The sequence below is a fragment of the Rhinolophus sinicus genome, chromosome 15 (assembly GCF_057876585.1).
Source record: "Rhinolophus sinicus isolate RSI-liver-muscle chromosome 15, RSI-T2T, whole genome shotgun sequence".
NCBI classification, from domain to species: Eukaryota; Metazoa; Chordata; class Mammalia; order Chiroptera; family Rhinolophidae; genus Rhinolophus; species Rhinolophus sinicus.
The window spans coordinates 51,251,783-51,273,862 of NC_142515.1; the positions used below are offsets into that span (position 1 = coordinate 51,251,783).

A 22,080-nucleotide genomic window follows, 5' to 3' on the forward strand; every position below is an offset into this window, starting at 1 on the left:
TAGAATTCTGTGCTTGGAAACTATCCCAATACTACTAAGTATTAATGGATCTTTATTATTAGGTGGTGGTGGTAGGGAGCGGAAGCTGTGCTCAGTCTGGACAGAACGGTGATGCTCAGAACGCAGACATTTAATGTAGAGGCTGAGAGAGGAGCCCTTGGAGGTGCTTTGCAGCAACCCTCACCTCTTGGAGAATGCGGAGCAACGTCTGATCATGTTTGCCTGGTCTGACAGGGCCCATCTGAGAATGTTCAATCGACAGTCAAGCTGAGAAACCAACTTGTTGCTTTCATCATTTTATTGACAGTGTAATAGCCAGAACTAGAGAAAGGATTTACTGGGTTCAGTCAAATTAATAAATAGAATAATTTAATTGTAACAAGAAATTGTCTACTTGGAAGTTTTAGCAGAACTTGCTAGAGGCAAGGGACTTGTGGCAAACAATCTGCTTGTACACAGGACAGCACAGAAAGAAAACTGGATAGTCCAGGGAGTGATGGCTGAGAAAGGATTCTGCAGACAGAAAAGCAAATGTACCGACTGACTGCTCTTTTGAGGTATGAACTTTGAAGAGTTAAGACATTAAAAATGAAAAGCAATTGAACTGGGTAACCAGCCTGAAACAGGGAATCAATATTTGGTGACACCTTGATTTTAGCTGCCAAGCTGATATTGATCACCCGAGAAATTTCAAAGTTTCAGTAAGTGACCTTTCCCGTTAGATGAAAGGCAGGCTGGGAGCCCCAGGCAGACGAAGGTCAGAATGCTGCCGTGTGGTGGGCTCCGGTCCCAGCACCGCCCACCAGCCCCACAGCAGAGGGCGCTGAGTGTCAAGGCTATCTTTAGCACGATAAAGAATGAAAAGAATGGACTCAGAAGAACTTAATAGCGTAAGTAAGAACAAGAGGAACCATGAAGAACAAGCACTTAGATCTTAACTTTTAGCTTTTCTCCATTCTTCATGTCTAACGAGGCAAAATAACTGGACTTCTACGCCAGTACAGTTGAGTGAAATGTTACAACTATAAACTGACTTGCTGACCACGATGAGCAGTACAGTTTCTCAATGTTACTGAGGACTGTGTTTCTGCCTCAATATAATGTACCTCCATGTACTGTCAGCACAGCAGACATGTAAGTACTCCAGTGACAATTACCACAATCATTTCAGGGAGGAATCTATTGAGTAGCGCCGTGGGAAGCACAGAATGGAAAGGGAGTTTCCCCAAAGACAAGGGACAGGCAAACTCCAGCCCTTACAAACAGGAACAGAGATGAGGACAGGGAGGCGTTTTCCTCCTGTCGCTGCATGAACTAGGGCATGAGGCCTTCAGGCTGCCTACAGTTTAACTGACGTTTGATAGGCTTTAGAAAACATGAAGATGGCAAAGGTTCACTTAAGTTTCTCTCAGTCGTTTAATTTGCTTAAAATCTCAAATGCTTGTGCTTGCTGTAACTTCCAAAAAGCAGTAGTGTTCCCTTTTATTACCTTAAAGCATTTGCCCCTTTGATACAAATGATTTTTACTGTGCTAACAGCTGAACCAATGGCACAAAACTGAGATGGTACTTACTGCAGCAAGGTCCCTGTAAATCAAAATTGGAGCTTTACATAAAAATCTTATTTATAAAAAATACAATACCAAGTACAGTGAGAATGGGGCACGGAGCAGTGCTCCCGGCCAGGGCCATGTGGAAGTGGCTTTTGCTACAGTGCTTGCTTAATGGCACAAGTGAAAAGCTGAGTAAGGCAAACACTTGAAGAGGCAGTTTTTTGTAAACTTCTCGGGGTGGGGAAAATTTCCTCTGTTGGGACAGACACGGATTTGGGATGGCTAAGATCAGGTGGATATTTGGCTGCACCTGACACATCACATTACAGATTAAGACAGCTCCTGCTGCCTTGTTTCCGGAGAGGGTATCCCTGTGGCCTTCTGCCTTTACTGTTAACATGTGCAGCCCCCAGCTGGTATCCTCCTAGGGAGGAAATCACTTCCCAAATCTTCCTAAGTGAAAAGATACAAAATAAGCTAAGTCATTCAAAAGTTACCTGAGCTTAATGCTCCTTAAGAACCCTACACTGATTACTAAGCAACTTTGTTAGCAGTGTGCAGCTCAACATATGCTTTAACTAGAATATGTATTCCCACCCACTTGGTACCTAATAGTAATAAACTGTAATGACACTTGGAAAACAAACAGGTCTTGAGGAATGTTGGCCTCTTCTCATGTCCTCACTTGGAACTTTCCAGCTTTTGTGACATATTTGACTCCTTTAAATGGCTTATATTTCTCCCCATACATGTCCAAGCGGTTTACTTTTAAGCCTGTGTCAAAAAGAATGGGTAAGGAAATAAATTATTTTCCTGGTCACAAATTGTTAACATTTGTTTAACAATGAGCATGACACAGTAAGTCTGACATTAACCAGTGTCCCTTCCACCATTTGGAAGCAATGTCCCTTCTACCATTCACATTATGATTTAGTTCAGATTCCCACATGGGCAAGGAATTTAAGGATGATTCTACTCTCTGTGAGTATGAATGATGTCTTCTTTGGTGCTTGAATGAGGGTGGGGGTGAAGTGAAGCTGTGTGAAATAGGGCGCCCTCCAAAATCACTGCACCCGAGAGTCTGGCCCCATACACAGCATGAAAGGCAAATGGAGCTGTTGCTCTTTCTGGAGAGGGAATATGACTCACTCTCCTAAGCAACCAGTAGTCAACCTCAGCAAAATTCAGTTACTCTGAAACACAAGTCAAATTTATGCTTACCTGAAATCGCAAGCTGCTGGATCTTGAACTGTATGTTAAGGCTTGGATTCTCTTCTGGCTTGGGTGCTCCAGACTGTAAATTTACCAGTCCTTTAAGACTTGGGAGCTTTTGTGGAGTAATTTTGCCCACATCCCATGTTAGTACCTTAAAAAGACATGAAAAACAAAAACAACCTGAACCATTTAATAAAGATAAATGTTCAAAGACACTGTTCAAAGACACCATAAATTTTTGTACAAAATGAAGCACAGTGTCTTGGAAGCAAAAGACCTCAGACATTTTTTTTTTTTTTAGATTTTTATTTAAATATAGCTAACATTATTTTAGTTTCAGGTGTTCGTAATAGTTATTCAAAAGTACTCACCTGGCACTATACTTAGTTATTACATTACTGATTATATTCCCTATGCTAAAGAAGTGATCACTGTAAGTCCAGCAACCATCTGACAACGTACCACGCTATCACAATATTATTGATTATATTTCCTATGCTGTATAATACACCCCCAAGACTTAACTTGTTTTATACCTGAAGTTTGAATCTCTAATTCCCCTTTATCTTTCCCCCCTTTTTAATTTTTTAATTACGGTTGATGTTCAATATTACTTTATATTAATTTCAGGTATACAGCGTAGTTGTCAGACATTTATATAATTTAAGAAGTGATCTCCCTGACTAGTACCCACCTGGCACTATATATAGTTGTTACCATATTATTTATTATATTCCTTATGCTTTACATCCCCATGACTATAACTACCAATGTGTATTTCTTATTCCCTTCACCTTTTTCACCCTGCATCCAACCCCCCACCCATCTATCACCCCAATAAACCTAGTACCCATCTGACACCATTGTTATTACAATATTATTGACTGTATTTGTTGTGCTATACATTACATCCTCATGACTACTGTGTAACAACCAGTTTGTATTTCTTAATCCTTTTCTTTTTCACTTAACCCCAAACCCCTCCCACTTGGAAACCATCAAAATGTTCTCTGTATCTATGTGTTTGTTTCTGTTTCATTTATTTTGTTCTTTAGATTCCACTTATAAGTGAAATCATATGACATTTGTCTGTCTCTGACTTGCTACACTCAGCACAATACCCTCTAGGTCCATCCATGTTGTTGTAGATGGAAAGTTCATTCTCTTTTATGGCTGAGTACTATTCCATTGTATATGTGTACCACCTCTTCATTATCCATTCATCCATTCAGGGACACCCAGGCTGCCTCCATATCTTGGCTATTGTAAATAATGCTGCAATGAACATATGGATGAGCATGTGCCCTCAAAGTACCATTTTGCGTTTCTTCAAATAAATACCCAGAAGTGTCTTGTTATAGCCTTTATTTTAAAGTCTAATTTGCCTGGTATAAGTATTGCTACCCCAGCTTTTTTGTTTCCAATTTCATGAAATATCTTTTTCCATCCCTGTGTGTCTTTTGATCTGAAATGAGTCTCTTATAGGTAGCATATATAAGGGTCTTGTTTTCTTATCCATTCAGCCCCCCTATCTTTTGATTGGAGCATTTAACCCATTTACACTGAAAGTTATTGTTGATAGGTATGTAGTTATTGCCTTTTCATTATTCATATATACATATATTTTTTTCTGTCTTAAGGAAGTCCCTCTAACATTCCTTGTAATACTGGTTTGGTGGTGAGGAACTTCTTTAGCTTTTTCTTGTCTGGGAAGCTCTTCATCTATCCTTCAATTCTAAACGACAGCTTTGCTGGGTAATCTTGGTTGTAGGTCCTTGCTTTTCATCACTTTGAACATTTCCTGCCAATTCCTTCTTTCCTGCAAAGTTTCTGTTGAGAAATCAGCTGACAGTCTTATGGGGGCTCCCTTGTAGGTAACTGCTTTTTTCTTGCTGCACTCTCTGCATTTCCTAGGCTTGTATATCTATTTCCTTTGCCAGGTTGGGAAAGTTTCCCATCATTATTTCCTTAAATAGGTTTTTAATTCCTTGCTTTCTCTCTTCTCCTTCTGGTATCCCTATAATGCAAATGTTGGTACGCTTGATGTCTCAGAGGCCCCTTAAACTATTCTTTTTTCTTTTTTTCTTTTTGCTGTTCTGTTCTGATTGGGTGTTTTCTGCTGCCTTATCTTCTAAATCGCTGATTCGATCTTCTGCTTCATCTAATCTACTGTTGATTCCCTGTAATGTATTCTTCATTTCCACTATTGTATTCTTTATTTTTGACTAGTTCTTTTTTATGTTTTCTATTTCCATTTTTATGCTTCCTATCTCTTTGTTGAAGTTCTGCCTGAAACAACTGAGCATCTTTATAACCAGTGTTTTGAACTCTGCATCTGGTAGATTGCTTGTCTCCATTTTGTTTAGTTCTTTTTCTAGAGCTTTATTTTATTTGGGACATGTTTGTCTCCCCATTTCGGCTGCCTCCCTCTGTTTGTTTCTATGTATTAGGTAGGGCTGCTATGTCTCCCAGTAGAGTGGCCTTATGTAGTAGATGTGCTGTGGGTTCAGTGGCACAGTATTCCTGGTCACCTGAGCCACACACTCCAGGTGGTCCCTTGTGTGAGTTGTGTGTGCCCTCTTGTTGTAGTTGAGCCTTGGTTGCTGTTTGCATTATCAACGGGAAGGATTCACCCTTGGTCTCACTGGTTGTGAGGACTTGCTGTGACACAGTGGAGGAGTTGTGATGCAGGGGCTGACCTACTCTGCTGATGCAGTGTAGGATCTGCATCAGCAGGGCTCTGGTACTTAGCCAATCTGCTCCCTGGGTGTGTCGTCCTTGGAGGTGGCTGGGTGATGTTCCTACTTGTTTTGAAGCTGGCTACTGGTGTGCCACCTGGGAGGGGACCTGCTACGGGTCAAGTTCAGCTGCAGCCCATGTCCCAGCTGGGGCCACCAGGCAGGAGCCACAAAACAATCTGCAGACGGCCGCTGCCCATGCCTTGATTGAAAATGCCTGGAGAGGCCAAGCCATGAACCAAGGTCGGCTGCCACTAGTGCTGGGCTTAGGGCTGCTCAGCCAGAGGTATGGGACACACTCAAGCCAGATACTGCTTGTCTGTGTTCTGCAAACCTTTCAGAGACCCTAGGAAAGTCTGTGGTATGAGCTAAAGCAGGTGGCTTGTATGAAAAAGCTACTGGAAGCAAGTTTGGGTGTGCCCAAAAGTTGAGTGGGGTGGGGTCTCAAATCACCAGGGTGTGGCAAAAGAACAGCGTTAGCCAGCTTGATGGAGATTCAGATATGGCAGCCACCAGCGTCTGCACTCCGGGAAAGGGGAGGGCTCAACAAAGAAACAATGGCTTCTGCCAGTTCCTCTATCTGGGAGAAAGCTGTCCCTCCAGCCCTCGTCCTGTAGTCATACAAGTCAGTTTCCCATGTATGTGCCAGTCGCCTCTCCACCTGCTGCCCCAGCACCGGAGCTCAGAAGCAGTGATTGCAACGGTAAGTCCGTGCATAGTCCCTTTAAGAGGGGTGGCTGGAGTTCACTCAGCCACAATCTCTGCTATTTTTCACAGCCAGAAATTAGGGGACTTCTCTCCCCGGCACTGGAACCCTGGGCTGGTAAGGGGCTGGGACTCCTCACCCCTCCAGTCGGGGGATCTCTGCAGCTGAGATATCCCTCCTGATTTTTAATGGTCACAGGCAGGTGTGGGACCAGTCCATTCCATGTCTCTGCCAATCCTGAAGTGTTTTTTTTCTGTGTGTCCGTAGTTGTAGGGCTTCAGCTCAGTTAGACTTCAGGTGACTCTGATTGTTGTTCTACAGTTTAGTTGTAATTTTAATGTGGTCGTGAGAGAAGGCAAGTATAGCATTTACCTACTTTGCCATCCTAACTGGGTCATTGAGACCTGGGATCTTCACTGAGTTTACCACTAATTAGTTCTGTGACTGAATGGAGAGTAAGTAGAGAACCAACATTTGTTGAACATCTACTTTTGGATATAGCACTATTTGTACATTATTTCATAGTAACCTATGATTTAGATTTTGTCTTTTTACAAATGAGGAAATTAAGGCTGAGGTCAAATGATTTGCTTAAGGTCAGACAGTTAGTGAGAAGGTTGGGCTTTGAACCTAAGGCTATCTGATTTCAAATGTTCTTTCCACTATACCGACTTTATTGTTTCTGTCTGGGCCTCAGTTTATTTTCTATAAAATGATAAGACTGACTTAAATTGGTATTTTTAAACTTTTAGCTATGGGACACTTCGTTCAAAGGAAATCTTTAGGGTGGAAGCTTACTAAGAGGAGAAAGCAAAGCTGTTATGGTTGAAGCTGGACTGAAGGGCTATGGATCTGGAACTCCCCTTCACTTCTCAACCCTGTGTGGTCTCTGGAGAGGTTCTTTGAATACTCAGGACTGGATTAGATGATCTTTAACATTCTATGATTTTATTTTAAAATGTATTTTTTCATTTATCAGGCAGCTCAATGACTCTGCTATTGAAAAGAGTATTTTTCACCCAAGGAGGAAGCTGAAAGAAAATAAATTTTTAGAGTTTCTCTGAAAACCCTCTGCTTGAGGCACATTTATATAGGGTGAGAAAGTAGCTTTCCAGCCAACATCCCCTGTGGAAAAGTATGAAACAATGCTTTTAAATTGAAAAGGAAGAGAAAGGTCTTAATGACCAATTTCAATAGAAAATTTAACAATATCTTTTTATACCCACAAAATACTTTTCTCTTTTTAAAAAGCTTTCACATCTTCCTCACTAGAAAATGAGTGTGTCTCTGGATTATCAATGAAGAGTAAAGGCACTTTATGGAGGAGGACAGGATGAGTCTCTTTGCAGTTGTTCTACTCGGCAGCAGATACAGGATTCCCTTCACAGCCAGTGGCAGAAGCACAGCACAGTATGCTCTCTAGGTTTCATCAGGGACTTTAGTTTTAACCAAGACACTAAACCTTCCCTCTACCTACTCCCCAAGCAAATCACAAAACAAAGACTGCAGAAACACTCGCTCACTCTTGATTTGAGGTAGCTGTACCTTGGTAACTGGATCAAATGTATAGCTGCCTTGTGTTGGTGTCAGGTTCATATTCAGCACAACTTTTGGCATGTGAACTGTCACTGTGATTCCTTCAATAGTTTTTCCCATATTCTGCTTTGGTCCAATTGTAATATCAAATCTGCCACAGGAACTGTTCTCCTTAAAGCTGATGCTATGCTTCACATACACTGGTATTGCCACTAGACTAAAAAGATAAAGAAAGACACAAAAGCACAGACACACACAATTAATGTTATGAGACAGCTCAGGAGGCGGCCTAAAAACCTCAGTGCAGAGTATCTTACTCTGCCTCTTATCCCACTATAGGGCCCAGTACCTTCAGAACTGCAGATTCTGTATCGGGGGCAGGCTGAAGGGAGGTGGTGAGCATAGCTCAGTGTTCAGGTACCACTGCATTAGGAATGACAATTTCTGAGCAATAACTATACAAATAAAGATAGAGATCTGAAGCTCAATGATAGGATCAACAATTGGGGCAAATAGCAGTAGTTTAAAGAAATGAATTAAGATCCCATAGAAATAATTTAAAATTATAAAAACTAAATAAAGCAGTTCCTTTGTGGTAAAAGCCAAGAAACAATTCCTCTACTTTTGAGTCATGTCCTGATGTTACCCAAATAACTTCTGATATTTTCAAGGGACAAACCAGCTATAAACCACAACACTGAATCATGCATTTAAACCACAGTGCAGAGAAGAGTGACTTGAAGCCACTCTTCAAATCACTCTTCAGTTGGGGGATGTCTGGGGAACTATCGGTAGGTCTGTCTCCTTCTGTCAGCCATGAAGTCTACAGACTATAGTAAAATTATAGCACGGATCACGGTTTTGCCCAAGTTATACATAGTCCCAAATGTTTGTTCTCAGGTACAAGTCCCAAATGCTTGTTTTCAGGTATTTGACTAGTCTCATTTACTACTACTCCATACTCTTAGAGTCAAGGTACACTGATTATTTTAGACATATTTTCACCAGTCGTTGGCTATCCTGGTGAACCATGGCTAAAGAGAACAATGATGAATTCAAGTATCTAACTGTCAGAATGAAACAGGGAAGTCAGTTCTACCCAGCACATTGGTATATGATGGCAGTATCTGGTTGATGCATCAACATACTTTTGTGAGCTGACACGATATGATATGAGTCGAAAATTTCCATCCGGAGGAATAAATGACAAAACTCTTTCAGATTCCCAACGCTTGAACCGGATGCAGGGGTGGAAGCTGACATCATCTAGAAGCCTTGGGTTCTGCCAGGAAACAGAACACAGCCATATTCATAGAGTATAATGAATATGGCAATGCTACTCAGATATTATGAGAAATTAATATGCTCCTTAAAGGTCATGTAAGAGTTTGTTACTGTGACCCCATCAACACAACCTTATGGTTTCATAATATAAAATTTTATATGCCTTATTTTATTTGAATTTCAATAACTCTATGAGGTAGAAAATACAAGTAGTATCATTCCCATTTCATAGATGAAAAAAAAACATAGGTTCAAAGAACTCAAGGTCAGAACAAGCTAGTGACAGAGATAGCATCAGAACTCAGTTCTCTTGATTGTGTCATACCAAGTCTAAAATGATGCAAAAAATCAATGCCCTTTCATATCAGCAAAGCAAATAACAATTCAGTAAAAATAACACAGCAGATTTGCAGAAACCAGCCTGCCATTTAAGCTCCTTCTAGCACATCCAGGCAAAGACCTTTCCTCAGCTTTTCCATGAAGGCTACGCTCATCATATAAGCTATTTTCTTGGTAAGTTGTGCTAAGGATATTTCTGAGATAGTCTTCTGCATTCTAAGATACCAACATGTCTCAGTATTTATCATTTCACTTAGTACTTCACATGGATTAGGCATGAAAGCAGCTACAGGACAGGAGAACAAAACCTACCATGAAAGAAAGGGAAAGGTCAGGCATTCCAGATAGTTTAATGCAAGCATCAATGACCCCCTGAATTTCTGCAAAGACTGTAGATCCTGAAGAAAGAAAAAACAGGGTGATAACATCACTAGAATCTGCGTCTTTACTAGAGCTATCACTATCTCTGAAGTAATGGAGATACCTCCTGGGTGTCAGACATACTGAAGCTTTGCACATCTATTAACAGGTCAGTGGACAGAGATCCATTACACCACTTCAGACAGCTTTTTAAGTGCCATGGCCTGTACCTAACTCTGGTTGGAATATAATAATTCTGAGGAAAATCAAACCTGTCTATATCTTTATAGTCAAACTTGTACTAGTGCTGGATATAAAGTTAGAATATTTTTAACAGAATTTAAAAATGAGGCAAGTTTCTCATGAAATGGATTAAGCTATCTGTTAACTTTTAAGAAACAGGAGCCATTATTCTGTAATATAGCTATTATTCTGTACAACGGAATTTTACACTGAAAAGGGCACTCACTATAGAAAATATATTAGTTATTATTTCACAGTAACTCATTTTCACACACCAACTAGCTGTGTTACCTTGAGCAGATTACTTAGCCCTTCTGAACTTCAGTTTCCTTCTGTGTAAAATGTGAGGGTTGGACTAGATGTTTTTTAAAAAAATTTATGATTCTAACAGAGTACTGTTATTTTGTCTGGGGTCTTTACTAGAAGTACTGCACAAAAGTAGCAGCAAAGGTATGGTATACAATAGATATATAGTAAATGTTAGAATGAATGAATGGCAAGAGGGAGAGGTGTACAGGGTAATAACTAGCTAAATGTAAGACAGCATAAGATCTGATTTACAAAGGTTTGGCAGATCTCAACTAGTGGTTATGAAAATTATATGTAATCTCTGGGCAAAATAAACAGATTTTTAAACAATTAGAAAACCAAAGCTTTTCCACTGAAACCATACTGCCAAGGGATTTCAATTGTCTATTCAGCTTATGTCAGCTGAACTGTTTTTCCCAAATAAGACTGCATATACACAATTACCTGATTTATCTATAATTGCATCTATTTCTTCAACGACATCGAAATAGGCTTCATTATTTGTGTACTTTACCCCTGCCCGGCGCCATGGGATGTTGGACAGCTGCCCAGTGGGGAGTGTGTCCCCAACATTACTACTGCCTAAAAACCAGAAAAGGAGAAAGCGAAGCTAATGCATAAAATAATCATCAGAAAAGGCATTAACAGAAAAAAAAAAATCGAATGCTTTAGTTGCTTCTTTAATATTTGGGTTTTTCTTCACTGAAGTTGCAGAAGGTTTCCAGAATTGTTGGACACATATCCATACCAACATGATCAAATTTCCAGAAGACAGAAATAGGCCATGTGGTCCTCTATCTGCCAATCCAGGTTAAATTCATTTACTTATCTTTTGCTTCCTGTGTGTTAACAGTAACCTAACCTAATTCCAGTGGCTCAACAACAGAATCTCATCCTGCTGCCACTGATGAAAAAAGAAGCTGGTTGTTTCAAACCCTTCTGCTGATAAAATGTCTCCACTGAGAATACAGAGTGATAACTAGGTCCTTTGGTATTCAGCTTAGATTCAACATGAGATGCTGCCAAGCAGGCCTCAGTGGAGTAACTGCAATGAAGAACATACTTTGGCCTTTTTCCATTTTAAGGTCAGCACACCCATCTGGCTGCAATATGGCTCATGTTCAACAGCGGGCTAATTTCCTGGTAAGCTGACATAGATCTGAAAATAAATCTGATTGTCCCAAACATATATCCTTGAGGAGTGACATATTCAACATTTTTGGTTAATGTAGATTTCCAATTCAAAAGTGGTACATTCTTAACAACAACACTTTCCAGTGTGACTACATCATCTATAAAGTATGAAATTGCTTTTAAAAACTTTACACTATTATTTATATATTTTAATTTATTTTCCAGTCTCTCCCATCCAGAGTGTAAGTTTTAGGAGCACAGATGAGATGATCTTTCTTTGAATTTCTCCTGTCACTCAGCCTTGTACAGAGGATGAATAAGAGCTATGGAACGATCATTTTTTTCCAGGCCTCTCTTACCCCATTTTTTAGGTCAATACACTTGGAGAGGCATTTACAACCGTGGACAGTATAGCTGGAATGGCATATAACGTTTCATAGAAATTTTTCTCTATAAGTCTTTAATATTCTCAAAAGAATATTGTTATCTGATGTACTAGCTCAGTAGAGCTAGAAATTGGAAGCTTATAACACAAGTACAAGGCACACAAAGTATAAGATCTCACAAATGGACTACTTTCCTACATCCTTTTGTTTTAATACCTCTCTTGCATGTATAAAAAAAGACTTGGAGGAGATAGTACATACTCTGGTATAGAGTTACATTTTCTATACGCTAGTAATTATAGGGTTTGCAGCATATTGCCAGTTTTATAACAGTATTTTTTCCCCCAACTTTATTGAGTTACAATTGACACTTAACATTGTGTTAAATTTAAGATATATAACATAATGATTTATGTATATATTGCAAAATGATTACCACATAAGTTTAGTTAACACCCATCATGATATAGGCTTCTTTAGGATTAAATGAGATAATTTATTCAGTCTTACTCTTTAGTGTTAAACAATAGTAATAAGTTGTGGTCTTGTAGAAAAACCTATAATAAAAAAGTAATAACCAAAAGTTCTTTATCATTTACAATCTAGCCTCTTTCCATGAAAAGAAATATACTATCTATTTTAACATTATCACCAACTTTAATTCTGGCTACACTGGACTACCTTAATAATCTGTCAGAACATAAGCAACAATGAGTTGTTTATAAAGTTTTAATTGCTCCTAATAAAGTATGTCTTCACCTTACCTGTAATAGAGTTGACGACAGAACGTAGAATTGTTGGTGGTTTAATCAGTTCTTTCAAAATGTTAGATTCAGTAGCCAGTGGAAATCCATTGTCTAACATTTCTTCCAAGAGCTCATATACTATGACCACATTATCCTTAATTGCAGCCTCCGAACACTCACCAAAGTAGTCCTGACAAAATGTATATAATATTGCACAATGGAAGGCATGAAGAAAGGCTTGCTAAATACTTTTTGTTTTGAAAAATAGTTATAGTAACATAATTCATTGTTTAAGATGAATACAGAGGAAATACAGAGGAAAAAACACCCTCGATAGTTCTATATACCATTCCTCAATATTTTCTTAATATTTTTAGATTGAATTCCTATTACATATTACGCCAGAAAGTACACTGAAACATTAAATAAGAATGTGAACTATAAGCTTCCTTTGCTGTGATTCGGTACTCCAAAACACACAGCTAAGTTTTAAACTATTTGGTATATTCTGCAAAACAAGATAAAATAAAAAATGTAAATATTAGAAGACTTGATAACCAATAAAATCTTGGGACCATTCATAGAATTGTATGTGGAGGGCACTGTTGCTTCCTGAGGACATAATTTGTAATGCATATAAAAAATAAGGCTTTCGTGACCATGCGATTGTTCTGTTCTCCTAAAACAGTGAATGCAGCAGCCATGTGTGCTACTGTACACCCTACAAAAAAGGTTTTATGAATTTATGCTTAGTAGAAGAGACAGACAGACAGACAACACGTCAATAGCTGGGTAATTAACAAATATAATAACGTGTCCCACCTCCAACTAACTTAGGTAATTTAAGTTCAAAAGATTTGATGAATAACTAACCTGAAAAGTGTCAGCAACTCGATGTAGGAACTCAATTACAAAGAGAGGTGGCACTTCAGTCTGTATGACAGACACAAAGAAGAGCTTATCCCGATAGATACTGATGAGGTAGTGGTGAGGTGTTGAAATGACAGGTGGTACATTTTCAACGTCAGCAGCTTTCTCTTGAGCTTCAAAGAAATAATCACAGACAGATTGGCTCACAACACTCTTCCAGTGCTTCTCTAGAAATATGTCACCGGAGCAGTTTATGAGAAATAGACTGTGGATCATTTTCTGGCGGGGGGAGAAAAGGTTTAAATTTAGTATACATCAGAAAGTATCCTTGTATTATCCTGACACCAAAACCAGACAAGGCAATACAAGAAACCACATACTGTTATCACTTAAGAATATAGAGGCAAAAACTCCTGAACAAAATACTAGCAACTGAATCCAGCAACATATAAAAAGATTATACACCCTGACCAAGTGGGATTTATTCCAAGAATGCAAGGTTGATACAACATATGAAAATCAATCAACACAATACACAATACTCATAAAAGACAAAAAAAACAGAATCATTTCTAAAGGTACAGAAGAAAATCATTTGGCAAAATCCAACATCCTTTTGTGATAAAAACCCTTAAACTTGGAATAGAAAGAAACTTCTTCAAACTGATAAAAAGCATCTATGAAAATTCCATAGCTAACATCATGTTTAACATTAAAGACCACAAGCTTTCCCCTTAATATCAAGAACAAACAATGATGTACACTCTTCTGACTTCTATTCAACTAGAGGCTCTAGCCAGGGCAATTAGGCAAGAAAATGAAAAGGCTTCTAATTAGGAAAGGAAGAAATAAACACCCCTCCCCCCCACACACACTTAGAGCTAATAAATGAGTTTAACAAGGTTGCAGAATACAAGATTAATATGAAAAATCAACTGTATTGCTACACATTATCATAATACCTTATACACACAAATTCACTCCCAGGTGGATCAAACAGAAACGTACCAAAAAAATGTATAAAAATAAACAGTGTATTATTAAATGAAAAATTATACAGCAATGAAAATGAATAAGCTATTGCTACATGAGACAAATATGGATGAATCTTACAAACTCAATACTGAACAAACAGACACAAAAGGATACACACTGTATGATTTTATTTATATGAAGTTCTAGAACAGGTAAAACTGTTTGAAAATTCAAATGGTTTATTTTATGGAGGAAAGTGGAGGCAGTAACTGAGATGGGTATAGGGGTGGTCTTCTAAGGTGCTGGTAATGTTTTATTTCTTGGTCTAGATGATGCTTACAAGTTGTGTTCATTTTGTGATAAATCATTGGACTTTATGTTATGACTTGTATACTTTTCTATGGGTTAGTTATGTTTAAATAAAAAGTTCATTGTCCTTGCAATATGGGGGTCAGTGGGAAAATGTCTAATTACCTTAATCGTTTTTTTCTTTTATGTGGATAGTATTTGGTGTTTAGTACAGTGGTCCATTCATTCAAAATTACAGGCTACATGTTTGATACATGTATGATACATGTAGCCTAAGGAGAAAGAATTTAAAATCTGAATACAGTATCTATGCACAAAGATAAATTTCAAAGAGGAAAGGAAGACTTTCTAGAATCGATTCATTCAATTCTGTTCACACAGAAAACAATGACATCAACCTGACCAGTTCTTTTTAGAGAATGTTAGTTATTTTATGAAAGCAGCTGACATTTAAAGACTATCTGGTGATGATTTCTCTTTCCCATTTGGCATATGTTTAATAGTTTTCAAGTAAATTAATACTAATTACTGTGTTTTAGTAATTACTGTATTAATAAGGTTATACATGCTGTTAATAGTTTAGGGTTTCTATTTATTGGAAACAATAAAATGTTTCTTTGTTCAAAGCCATCTCTGTTTAGCCAAGCAATCAACTTGAGTTGGCAGCAATAAACCTTGATTCCTTAGGCTTTGGACCTACTGAATTTTTTCAGAATATCTGAAACCTGATAAATTTTTCTACTTTATCTAGTTAGATGAGTTGTTCAGTAGGTTTGCTTTGTGTTAGCCTTATATTTCTATTAGTGCCAATGGACTATATAGAGTTGCTACACAGAACCTATTAACTTTAACTGACTATAACCTCTGCTGATTCTTTTCTTTTTTTCCATGAAACAGAATCTCCAGCAATAAGATCTGCAACTAAATTTGTATTATGACACTTTTCCTTGAAATAACATCTTCATCTGAAATATAGTGTGGTTTAAAGCAGAATACTGTAATAAACTTAGTGAGACCCAGACTGGAGCACTTCAGGTGAGCCAGCTATTGATATGTCATCCTTTACAAAAATTAATTTTCAGTTCCATTCAAAGTGTTCTATTCATTAAGGATAAATGAATTAATAATATCTAAAAGGTATTAAGTACTTACTGTGGACCAGATACTATGCTAGGCACTTTAGCTACATTATCTCACTTAATCTTCAGCAGTCAATGCTATACTTCTCTATCTCCATTTTACAGATATGACAATAAAGTATCAGAAATGCTAAGTCTACGACCTAAGATCATAGCATAAGTATCAGAGCTAGGATTCAAACCCAGAACCAGTTGAATCCTGAGCTCCTGTTTTTACCTGCCTCTTAGAGACTGATTATTAGGAACATAATGCAACACTGATAGGATTTCAGGCAATGATGGGCATGTCCTATATCTATGCTGTCCAGTATCGTAGCCACATGTGGCTATTGGACATTTAAAATATGGTTAATATTACCGATGTACTGAAGTTTTATTTTTAATTAATTTAAATTTAAATTACTACATGCAGCTAGTGGTTATACCACATTGAACGGGGCAGCAAATGTGCTGTTTTGAGCTTGTAATTAAGAGGAAGAGTTGAAGGATATGCTTATTGTTTAGTTAGGAGCCAAAATGTGTTCTAATAAATTGTTTGCAATATAAATTATATTTAAAAGAGCTGACACAGGTTACCTTCCTCAACCATTCATCCTGTAGAAAGTATAGTTCACATGGACCTGTGGTATCCCATTGCCACAATATACCCTAAAAGACCTGCTTGTTCTGAAAGCAAGTGACTTTGTTGTTTGTTTATTTTTAGGAACCAGATTCCTACTCATCCTCTTAAGCTGGTGAAAAATTCTTTCCAGGAAAAGTTTCCACCAAAGTTGTTTTCACTGGCAGTAATTCAGGTCTTGGAAGAATACAGTAAGTTAAACTGGCCATCTGGATTTATTATTGTTATCCTTAGTGCTGAGATGAAAGTATAACACTTGTGGCTTTCAACAGTTTTGAGCTTTAAAACCCATCTTAACCTTCTATCATAGGAAAAGAGAGCTTATTTCTTCTATCCATATTATGACCAAGGGCCTAATGCATATAACAATTAAATAAATATCACATGCAGCCTATTTGTTTAACTACTTAACCTTTTAGCAGATGTAGTTCTTTTATTATTTTAATAAACTTCCTGGGAAAGCTACACACTCACCACCACCACAACTATCTTTTGAGTCAGAAAGCAGAATTCTCCCAATTTATTTTAAAGCCACTTGAGAAACTGTGCTCAGAGGCTGTTCCACCAGAGTTCTGACTGCAGCTTAAATATGTCATAAATTCCCTTTACCAAATGTTGAACACACTCATTCTGATGATTCATAATCACTGCAATTACAATAGTCAAAATATCCTTGGAAGATAGTGTCTAAAAAAGAAAATGTGTTTCTTCTCTATGTAACAGAATAAAGGCATGGAAGGTGAGATAGGCATATCCAAGGCCAGAGAATAAGGCCAGAAAATACTGTAGCTCCCGATTCTCAGCCAATATTTTGACCATTTATTCATTCAACAAGTAGTTTTGAATATGTTTTATATATTAAGCAATGAAGATACAAGGGTGAACAAATTAGACTCCCTGAACTCACGTTTAGAGTTCAACGAAGAAGGCAAACAACTTAATACAGTAAAATGTAATTCCTATTATGATAGGGAAACACAGTGTGCTATAGAAATTCACAGGCTTTGATGTGAGGGAAAACACAAGACAAATCCAGTACAAATTCAGCAATTTTAGGAGGTGGAGGGAAGTTGTGAGATGAGACTGGAGAAGAAGATAAGCAGAGATTAGTTCACTTTATTCTCTGGGCAATGTAAAATCATTTTCTATGGTTTTATGGAGGAGATTCATGCAATCCAATTTACAGTTTTAAGATTGTACTGCAGAAATTGCATAATGGGGCAACTGAGTATCATTGAGACCAGTTGAGAGATGTGTTATGGTGGTGGCCTGAACTAGAGTGTTGACAGTAAGGATGGAGAAAAATGAAAAGAGAAACATTCAGGTTTGAGCAAAGATTAGGGAGGGGGCGGGGTGGAGATGAGAGGGAAAAATGAGGCATTTAGCCCTAATCCTGTATAATCTGACCCAAATCTGGATACATTTGACTCAAATGGATATATTCAAAAGACTACTGTATATATAGGTCTGGTGCTTTAGAGAGAAGCCAAATTTGAGATCGATTTGTGAGTAATCATGATTTTTTGCTAATGGGAATTGTAACTATAAGGAGAATAAAATTACAAAGAGAGAATGTGCATAGTAGAAGAGAAACTGTGGAAGGAACTCCAACATTTGAGTAGCAGCTGAGTCAAACAAGTAGGCCTTAAAAAAAAAGACTAAAATATGGCTGAAAAAGGATTAAAAAAAAGGGGGTGGGGAGGATAATGTTTTCTAGTGACTAGAGTGTGTTAGTGTGTTTCCAAAAGAATGGAGTGTTAAACATTTTAAATGGCACAAAGAATTCAAGCTATAAGAACTGAAAATAACTGTTGATTTAATAGTGTTTCTCAACTTTCTTTTCAATATTCCTGCTTTTTCAGATTTCCCTTCAATCATACCCCTCCTATAAAAATTTTAATACTACAGTATATCTGTATATCTCTTTATGTACTGTAAACATATCTGTGCTTTATACATAAAAAGAGTATGATTTTTTCATTTGTTTCACAAGAGGCAATTTTTGTCCCCACTGATATATGATTTAACACAGAGGACACTGGTGATCTTTGTAAAAGTAGTCAGTGGTCGTTTAGCTGGAAACTAGATATGCTACAGTGGGCTGATAAATAAATAGCATGAATTGGGAAGAAAAGAGATAAGGCGAGTACTTGATACATTCAAGAGCTCTAGCTGTGAAGGGGATGAAAAGACAAGAAAATAAATAGGAGTAGTTCATAAAGTTAAGGAAGATGATTTTTAAATGCTCAATGAAAGGTGTGAGCAGAGGGGAAAGACTGATGATGTAGGAGAATCACTGAATAAAAGAAGACCCGGAGACAGTAGGAGAGAATGGTATTGGGAGACTAGGTGAAAGGATTTGAACAAACGGCAAGATTTGTATATTTGGTTGCAGGAAGATGATGGCTTTTATTTTCTGTGTGTAATAAGAGAGGTCATTTGTAGAGGGAGAGAGACTACAAATACCATTTGCTACCCATGAATAGAGATATTATTGAGCTTCTTAAATATTCTTAAAAATGTCTAGTCAGCAGGGAACTCCAATAATATATTATGTTGAATATTTAGAAACATTGTAAAAATCCTAAGGTTCAGTAAGAAAAGCTAACCTTATTTCAAAGAGAGCTTTCCTACTAAAGATATGTCAGGTAATTCTTCATTTACCTCATTCCTCCACTTTTCCTATGTTTTCAATCGAAAGTGTCCTTTGTTTCCAGAGCTAATTCTTCCATTTGTAATTTTGATCCCATTTCCTTTCGTCTTTTCCAAGGTCTTTATCTCCTCTTTTTGAATCTTTAATCTTAGACATGGGTTACTTGCTTTCTGCACCAAAACTTAATGTATTTTGTATTCTTTAAAAACAAACAAACCTCGAACCTTTTAGGGATCTTCTCATGCTCAATAATCTTTTGCTTCATACTCCAAATGAGTCCACTTGCAGTCTCTCCTCTCAGTAACTGACTCTATGAAAGTCGCTCTCTCAAATGGCTAACTTCCTAATCAACAAATCCAACAACCTATTCTCAGACTTCAACTTACTCCTTTGACCCTTGTACATTTCATGATAACGTTCCTCCAAACAAAACAAGTACTTCTTATCCTCTTACATGAAACTTCACCTGTTTGGGTTCTCACCTTGTAAATTTCTTTCCGGATTACTTCCCACGCTTTTTTTTCTTTTAATCTTTCTACCATGTCCATCTAAATCACTGTTTCAACCTCGATATATCCCTAAGTTCCACAAAATTCCTTCTCCTCATCCGACAGCTCCTAATTCTATAGTGGCACCACCTTCTTAAACTATAGGCTTCAGGTTCAATCCAAATCTATCAAATCCACCCAGCCACATCGCTCATCACTTTTCCATATTCACTCTCCTGAAGAACTGCAGTCCCCTCCTCACTGTATTCCCCACCCCAGACAAGAGGTCCGCTCGGGTAGGTCAGAGGTTTTGTTCTCCAAAGCAGAAGCCTGGGGCTGAAGGCCGAGTCGTCGGCACTCCAGCTCACTATGGATGACAAGACCTTTTTCTCGCGCCGAAGAACCCCAATGAGCTTGAATCTCTCCGGTTTGGGGCCTGAGAACACTGAGCTGCAGGTGCACCGCTCCCTTCCGGCCCTGCTGGCAAGAAAGCCCGGAAGGCCGGGAGCGAGGCGCGGTCCCGGCCCACAGCACCGGGAACGCTCCGGTCCGCAGTCCAAGCTGGAGTTCGGAACCCTAGCTATTCAGCCTACTCCCCAGGTTCCGAACTGTCCCCTGACCTCAGACTCCCCGCCCCTCACACTCACCCCGACACCTGGGCCTGTCAGTGATTCGGCGCCGGGTCCTCTCCGGACCGAGGCTGAAGCAGCTGAGAAGACCGTGAGGACCCCGCAGTTGGAGTGCCCAGTAGATTGCCTGACTAACAGCTTCAAAGAAACCAACTAGGTCTACCGATTTGGAAATATTAAATAAGCGGGAAGACACTGAATGAGAAGAAACACGTCTCTTGCGTTTTAGGATATAAATCTTTTAGATCATCCAGAATCTAGAAGAATGGGGGGCAATCTCACACCATCTGGACTCAGGCGCTCATCCGCAGCCTAACTCAGTCTGGGGTCCCCCTATAGTCGGGTGGGCGGGGTCATGAAGGGTTTGTATATTAGCTAATGGGTGGAGCCGAGGGGTAGAGCCAATGACTGTGGGTGGGAGAAGCATAGACTGGGAGGAGTCGGGAGGGGCGGGGTTAGTAAAAAGGAGGCGGTGATACGAGAGGGGGCGGGGCCAGAGAGTCGAAGGGGCGCACGCCAGTGCCTAAGTGGGTTGGGAGCATAAAGATGGCCGCGACTGAGCAGGAGCCGAAACCCAAAAAGCTGAAGGTGGAAGCTCCGCGAGCGCTGAGGTGAGCGCTACCCTAGGAAGGGTAGAGGGTGACGGCACCTGCCGCAACCCGGGCCCACGTGTAGTTGCGCGGCCGTGGCGCTGGGTGGCGTCCTCGCTGCCGGCATGGGGCCAAAGTGCAGAAACCGCTGCTCCGGAAGCTGCCCGCGGGGCTGCGACCTCTTGTCAGGTGCCCTCCCAGTTTGGCTGAGTCGCCTCGTGCTCCGGAGCGGCTCCCGCCGCCCGTGACCAATCAGAGCGCCGGTCGGGGTTGCGGAGCCGGCTGAGAGCTAAATGCAGGCGCCACGTGGGAGCCCTCTCAGGCTGGGCTGGTGAGAGAGACCCGGGAGAACCGGGCAGGACCAGCGCACAGTCAAACGCGGCCATCTCCTCTTCCCTGCGGGGTGACGAGGAGGAGACCCAGCGACTGCTCTGCCCTGGGGCAAAGACATAATTCTTGGGGATTTTTTCGTAAATGTCGCGGAAGGACGACTTGACCTTCCTTTTCATAGAGACTTGATTGCTGGCACCTGTGAAGATCACCTGCCAGGGACTCAGTCCCCGCCTCTGAGGCTTTGTGGGGGCGGCCTTTGGCTGAATGGTTAGGAAAGGCTGATTTTTCTTTTTTTCTTTGTACTTTTTGGCAGCAATGGGCAGAGTTCTGCGTCCGACGCCTGCCTCACATGTGATTGATGTTGCAACTTTTACTTATCAAAAGCTGTTTGTTAAATATACCTTCCTAATAAGTATAAAGTGCAGTGTGCACAGTCCTTGCTTTTGCAATAATCGTTGGAAGGCAATGATTTTTTTAACTAAAAAGGGACATATCGAATTGATTTAAAACTATTGGGACACTCCTGATTATACAAGACAAATCTCATTTCTTCCAACATCACCCCACTTTACCTCCGAAAGAATGAATCATTGATAATTGAAAAGAAATGGTCACTTAGGGGTTTGGTGGTGTGTTCATGCTGTTTTGAATGGATGGTGACCAAATCCCTGCCAGTGCCTTTAATGTATTTCTACTACCGTCAAAAGGTTAATGTGCCTACCTCATACGAAGAAAATAAACTTTATTTTGTAACAACTCAGGATGTTCTATTTTTATTTTAAGCTTTCAAACTATAGAGTAAAACAGGGGCTTTTGAATTAGACCTATCTGGGTTCAAGTCATGTGCTTTCCCTATTGACCCATTATTAGAGTGTTTCCTTAAAAGTCACCTCTTTTCACAAAGTTTCCTCTAGTAAATTGGCAGAC

The 22,080-nt window shown here is 39.3% G+C and overlaps 2 protein-coding genes across 2 annotated transcripts in view; one reads left to right on the plus strand and one right to left on the minus strand.

Annotated features, from left to right (window-relative positions):
- Positions 1-280: 280 nt before the first annotated feature.
- AP3M1 (adaptor related protein complex 3 subunit mu 1) lies at positions 281-20,554 on the minus strand. The gene is made up of 9 exons (XM_019745887.3): positions 20,249-20,554; positions 13,422-13,697; positions 12,567-12,738; positions 10,727-10,864; positions 9,683-9,768; positions 8,896-9,029; positions 7,757-7,964; positions 2,774-2,918; positions 281-2,326 (listed from the first exon to the last, which is right to left on the minus strand). The coding sequence occupies exons 2-9, from the start codon at positions 13,692-13,694 to the stop codon at positions 2,226-2,228; spliced, it is 1,257 nt and encodes a 418-aa protein (XP_019601446.1). The 5' UTR covers positions 13,695-13,697; positions 20,249-20,554; the 3' UTR covers positions 281-2,225.
- Positions 20,555-20,695: 141 nt separating this feature from the next.
- The window catches only part of ADK (adenosine kinase), a 447,994-nt gene continuing 446,609 nt past the window's right edge, over positions 20,696-22,080 (plus strand). The window contains exon 1 of the mRNA XM_019745975.3: positions 20,696-20,841. Within this exon, the coding sequence (XP_019601534.1) occupies positions 20,777-20,841 (65 nt within the window). The 5' untranslated portion in view covers positions 20,696-20,776. The remainder of the gene's footprint in view (positions 20,842-22,080) is intronic.

Excerpts from the sequence above, each read along its gene's own strand:
- AP3M1 (XM_019745887.3), bottom strand. The coding sequence starts at position 13,694 with ATGATCCACAGTCTATTTCTCATAAACTGCTCCGGTGACATATTTCTA. Across the intron at positions 12,739-13,421 it reads GAGTTGCTGACACTTTTCAG|GACTACTTTGGTGAGTGTTC; the intron begins GTTAGTTATTCA and ends ACATTTTGTCAG. Across the intron at positions 10,865-12,566 it reads TGTCGTCAACTCTATTACAG|GCAGTAGTAATGTTGGGGAC; the intron begins GTAAGGTGAAGA and ends TCTGGTTTTTAG.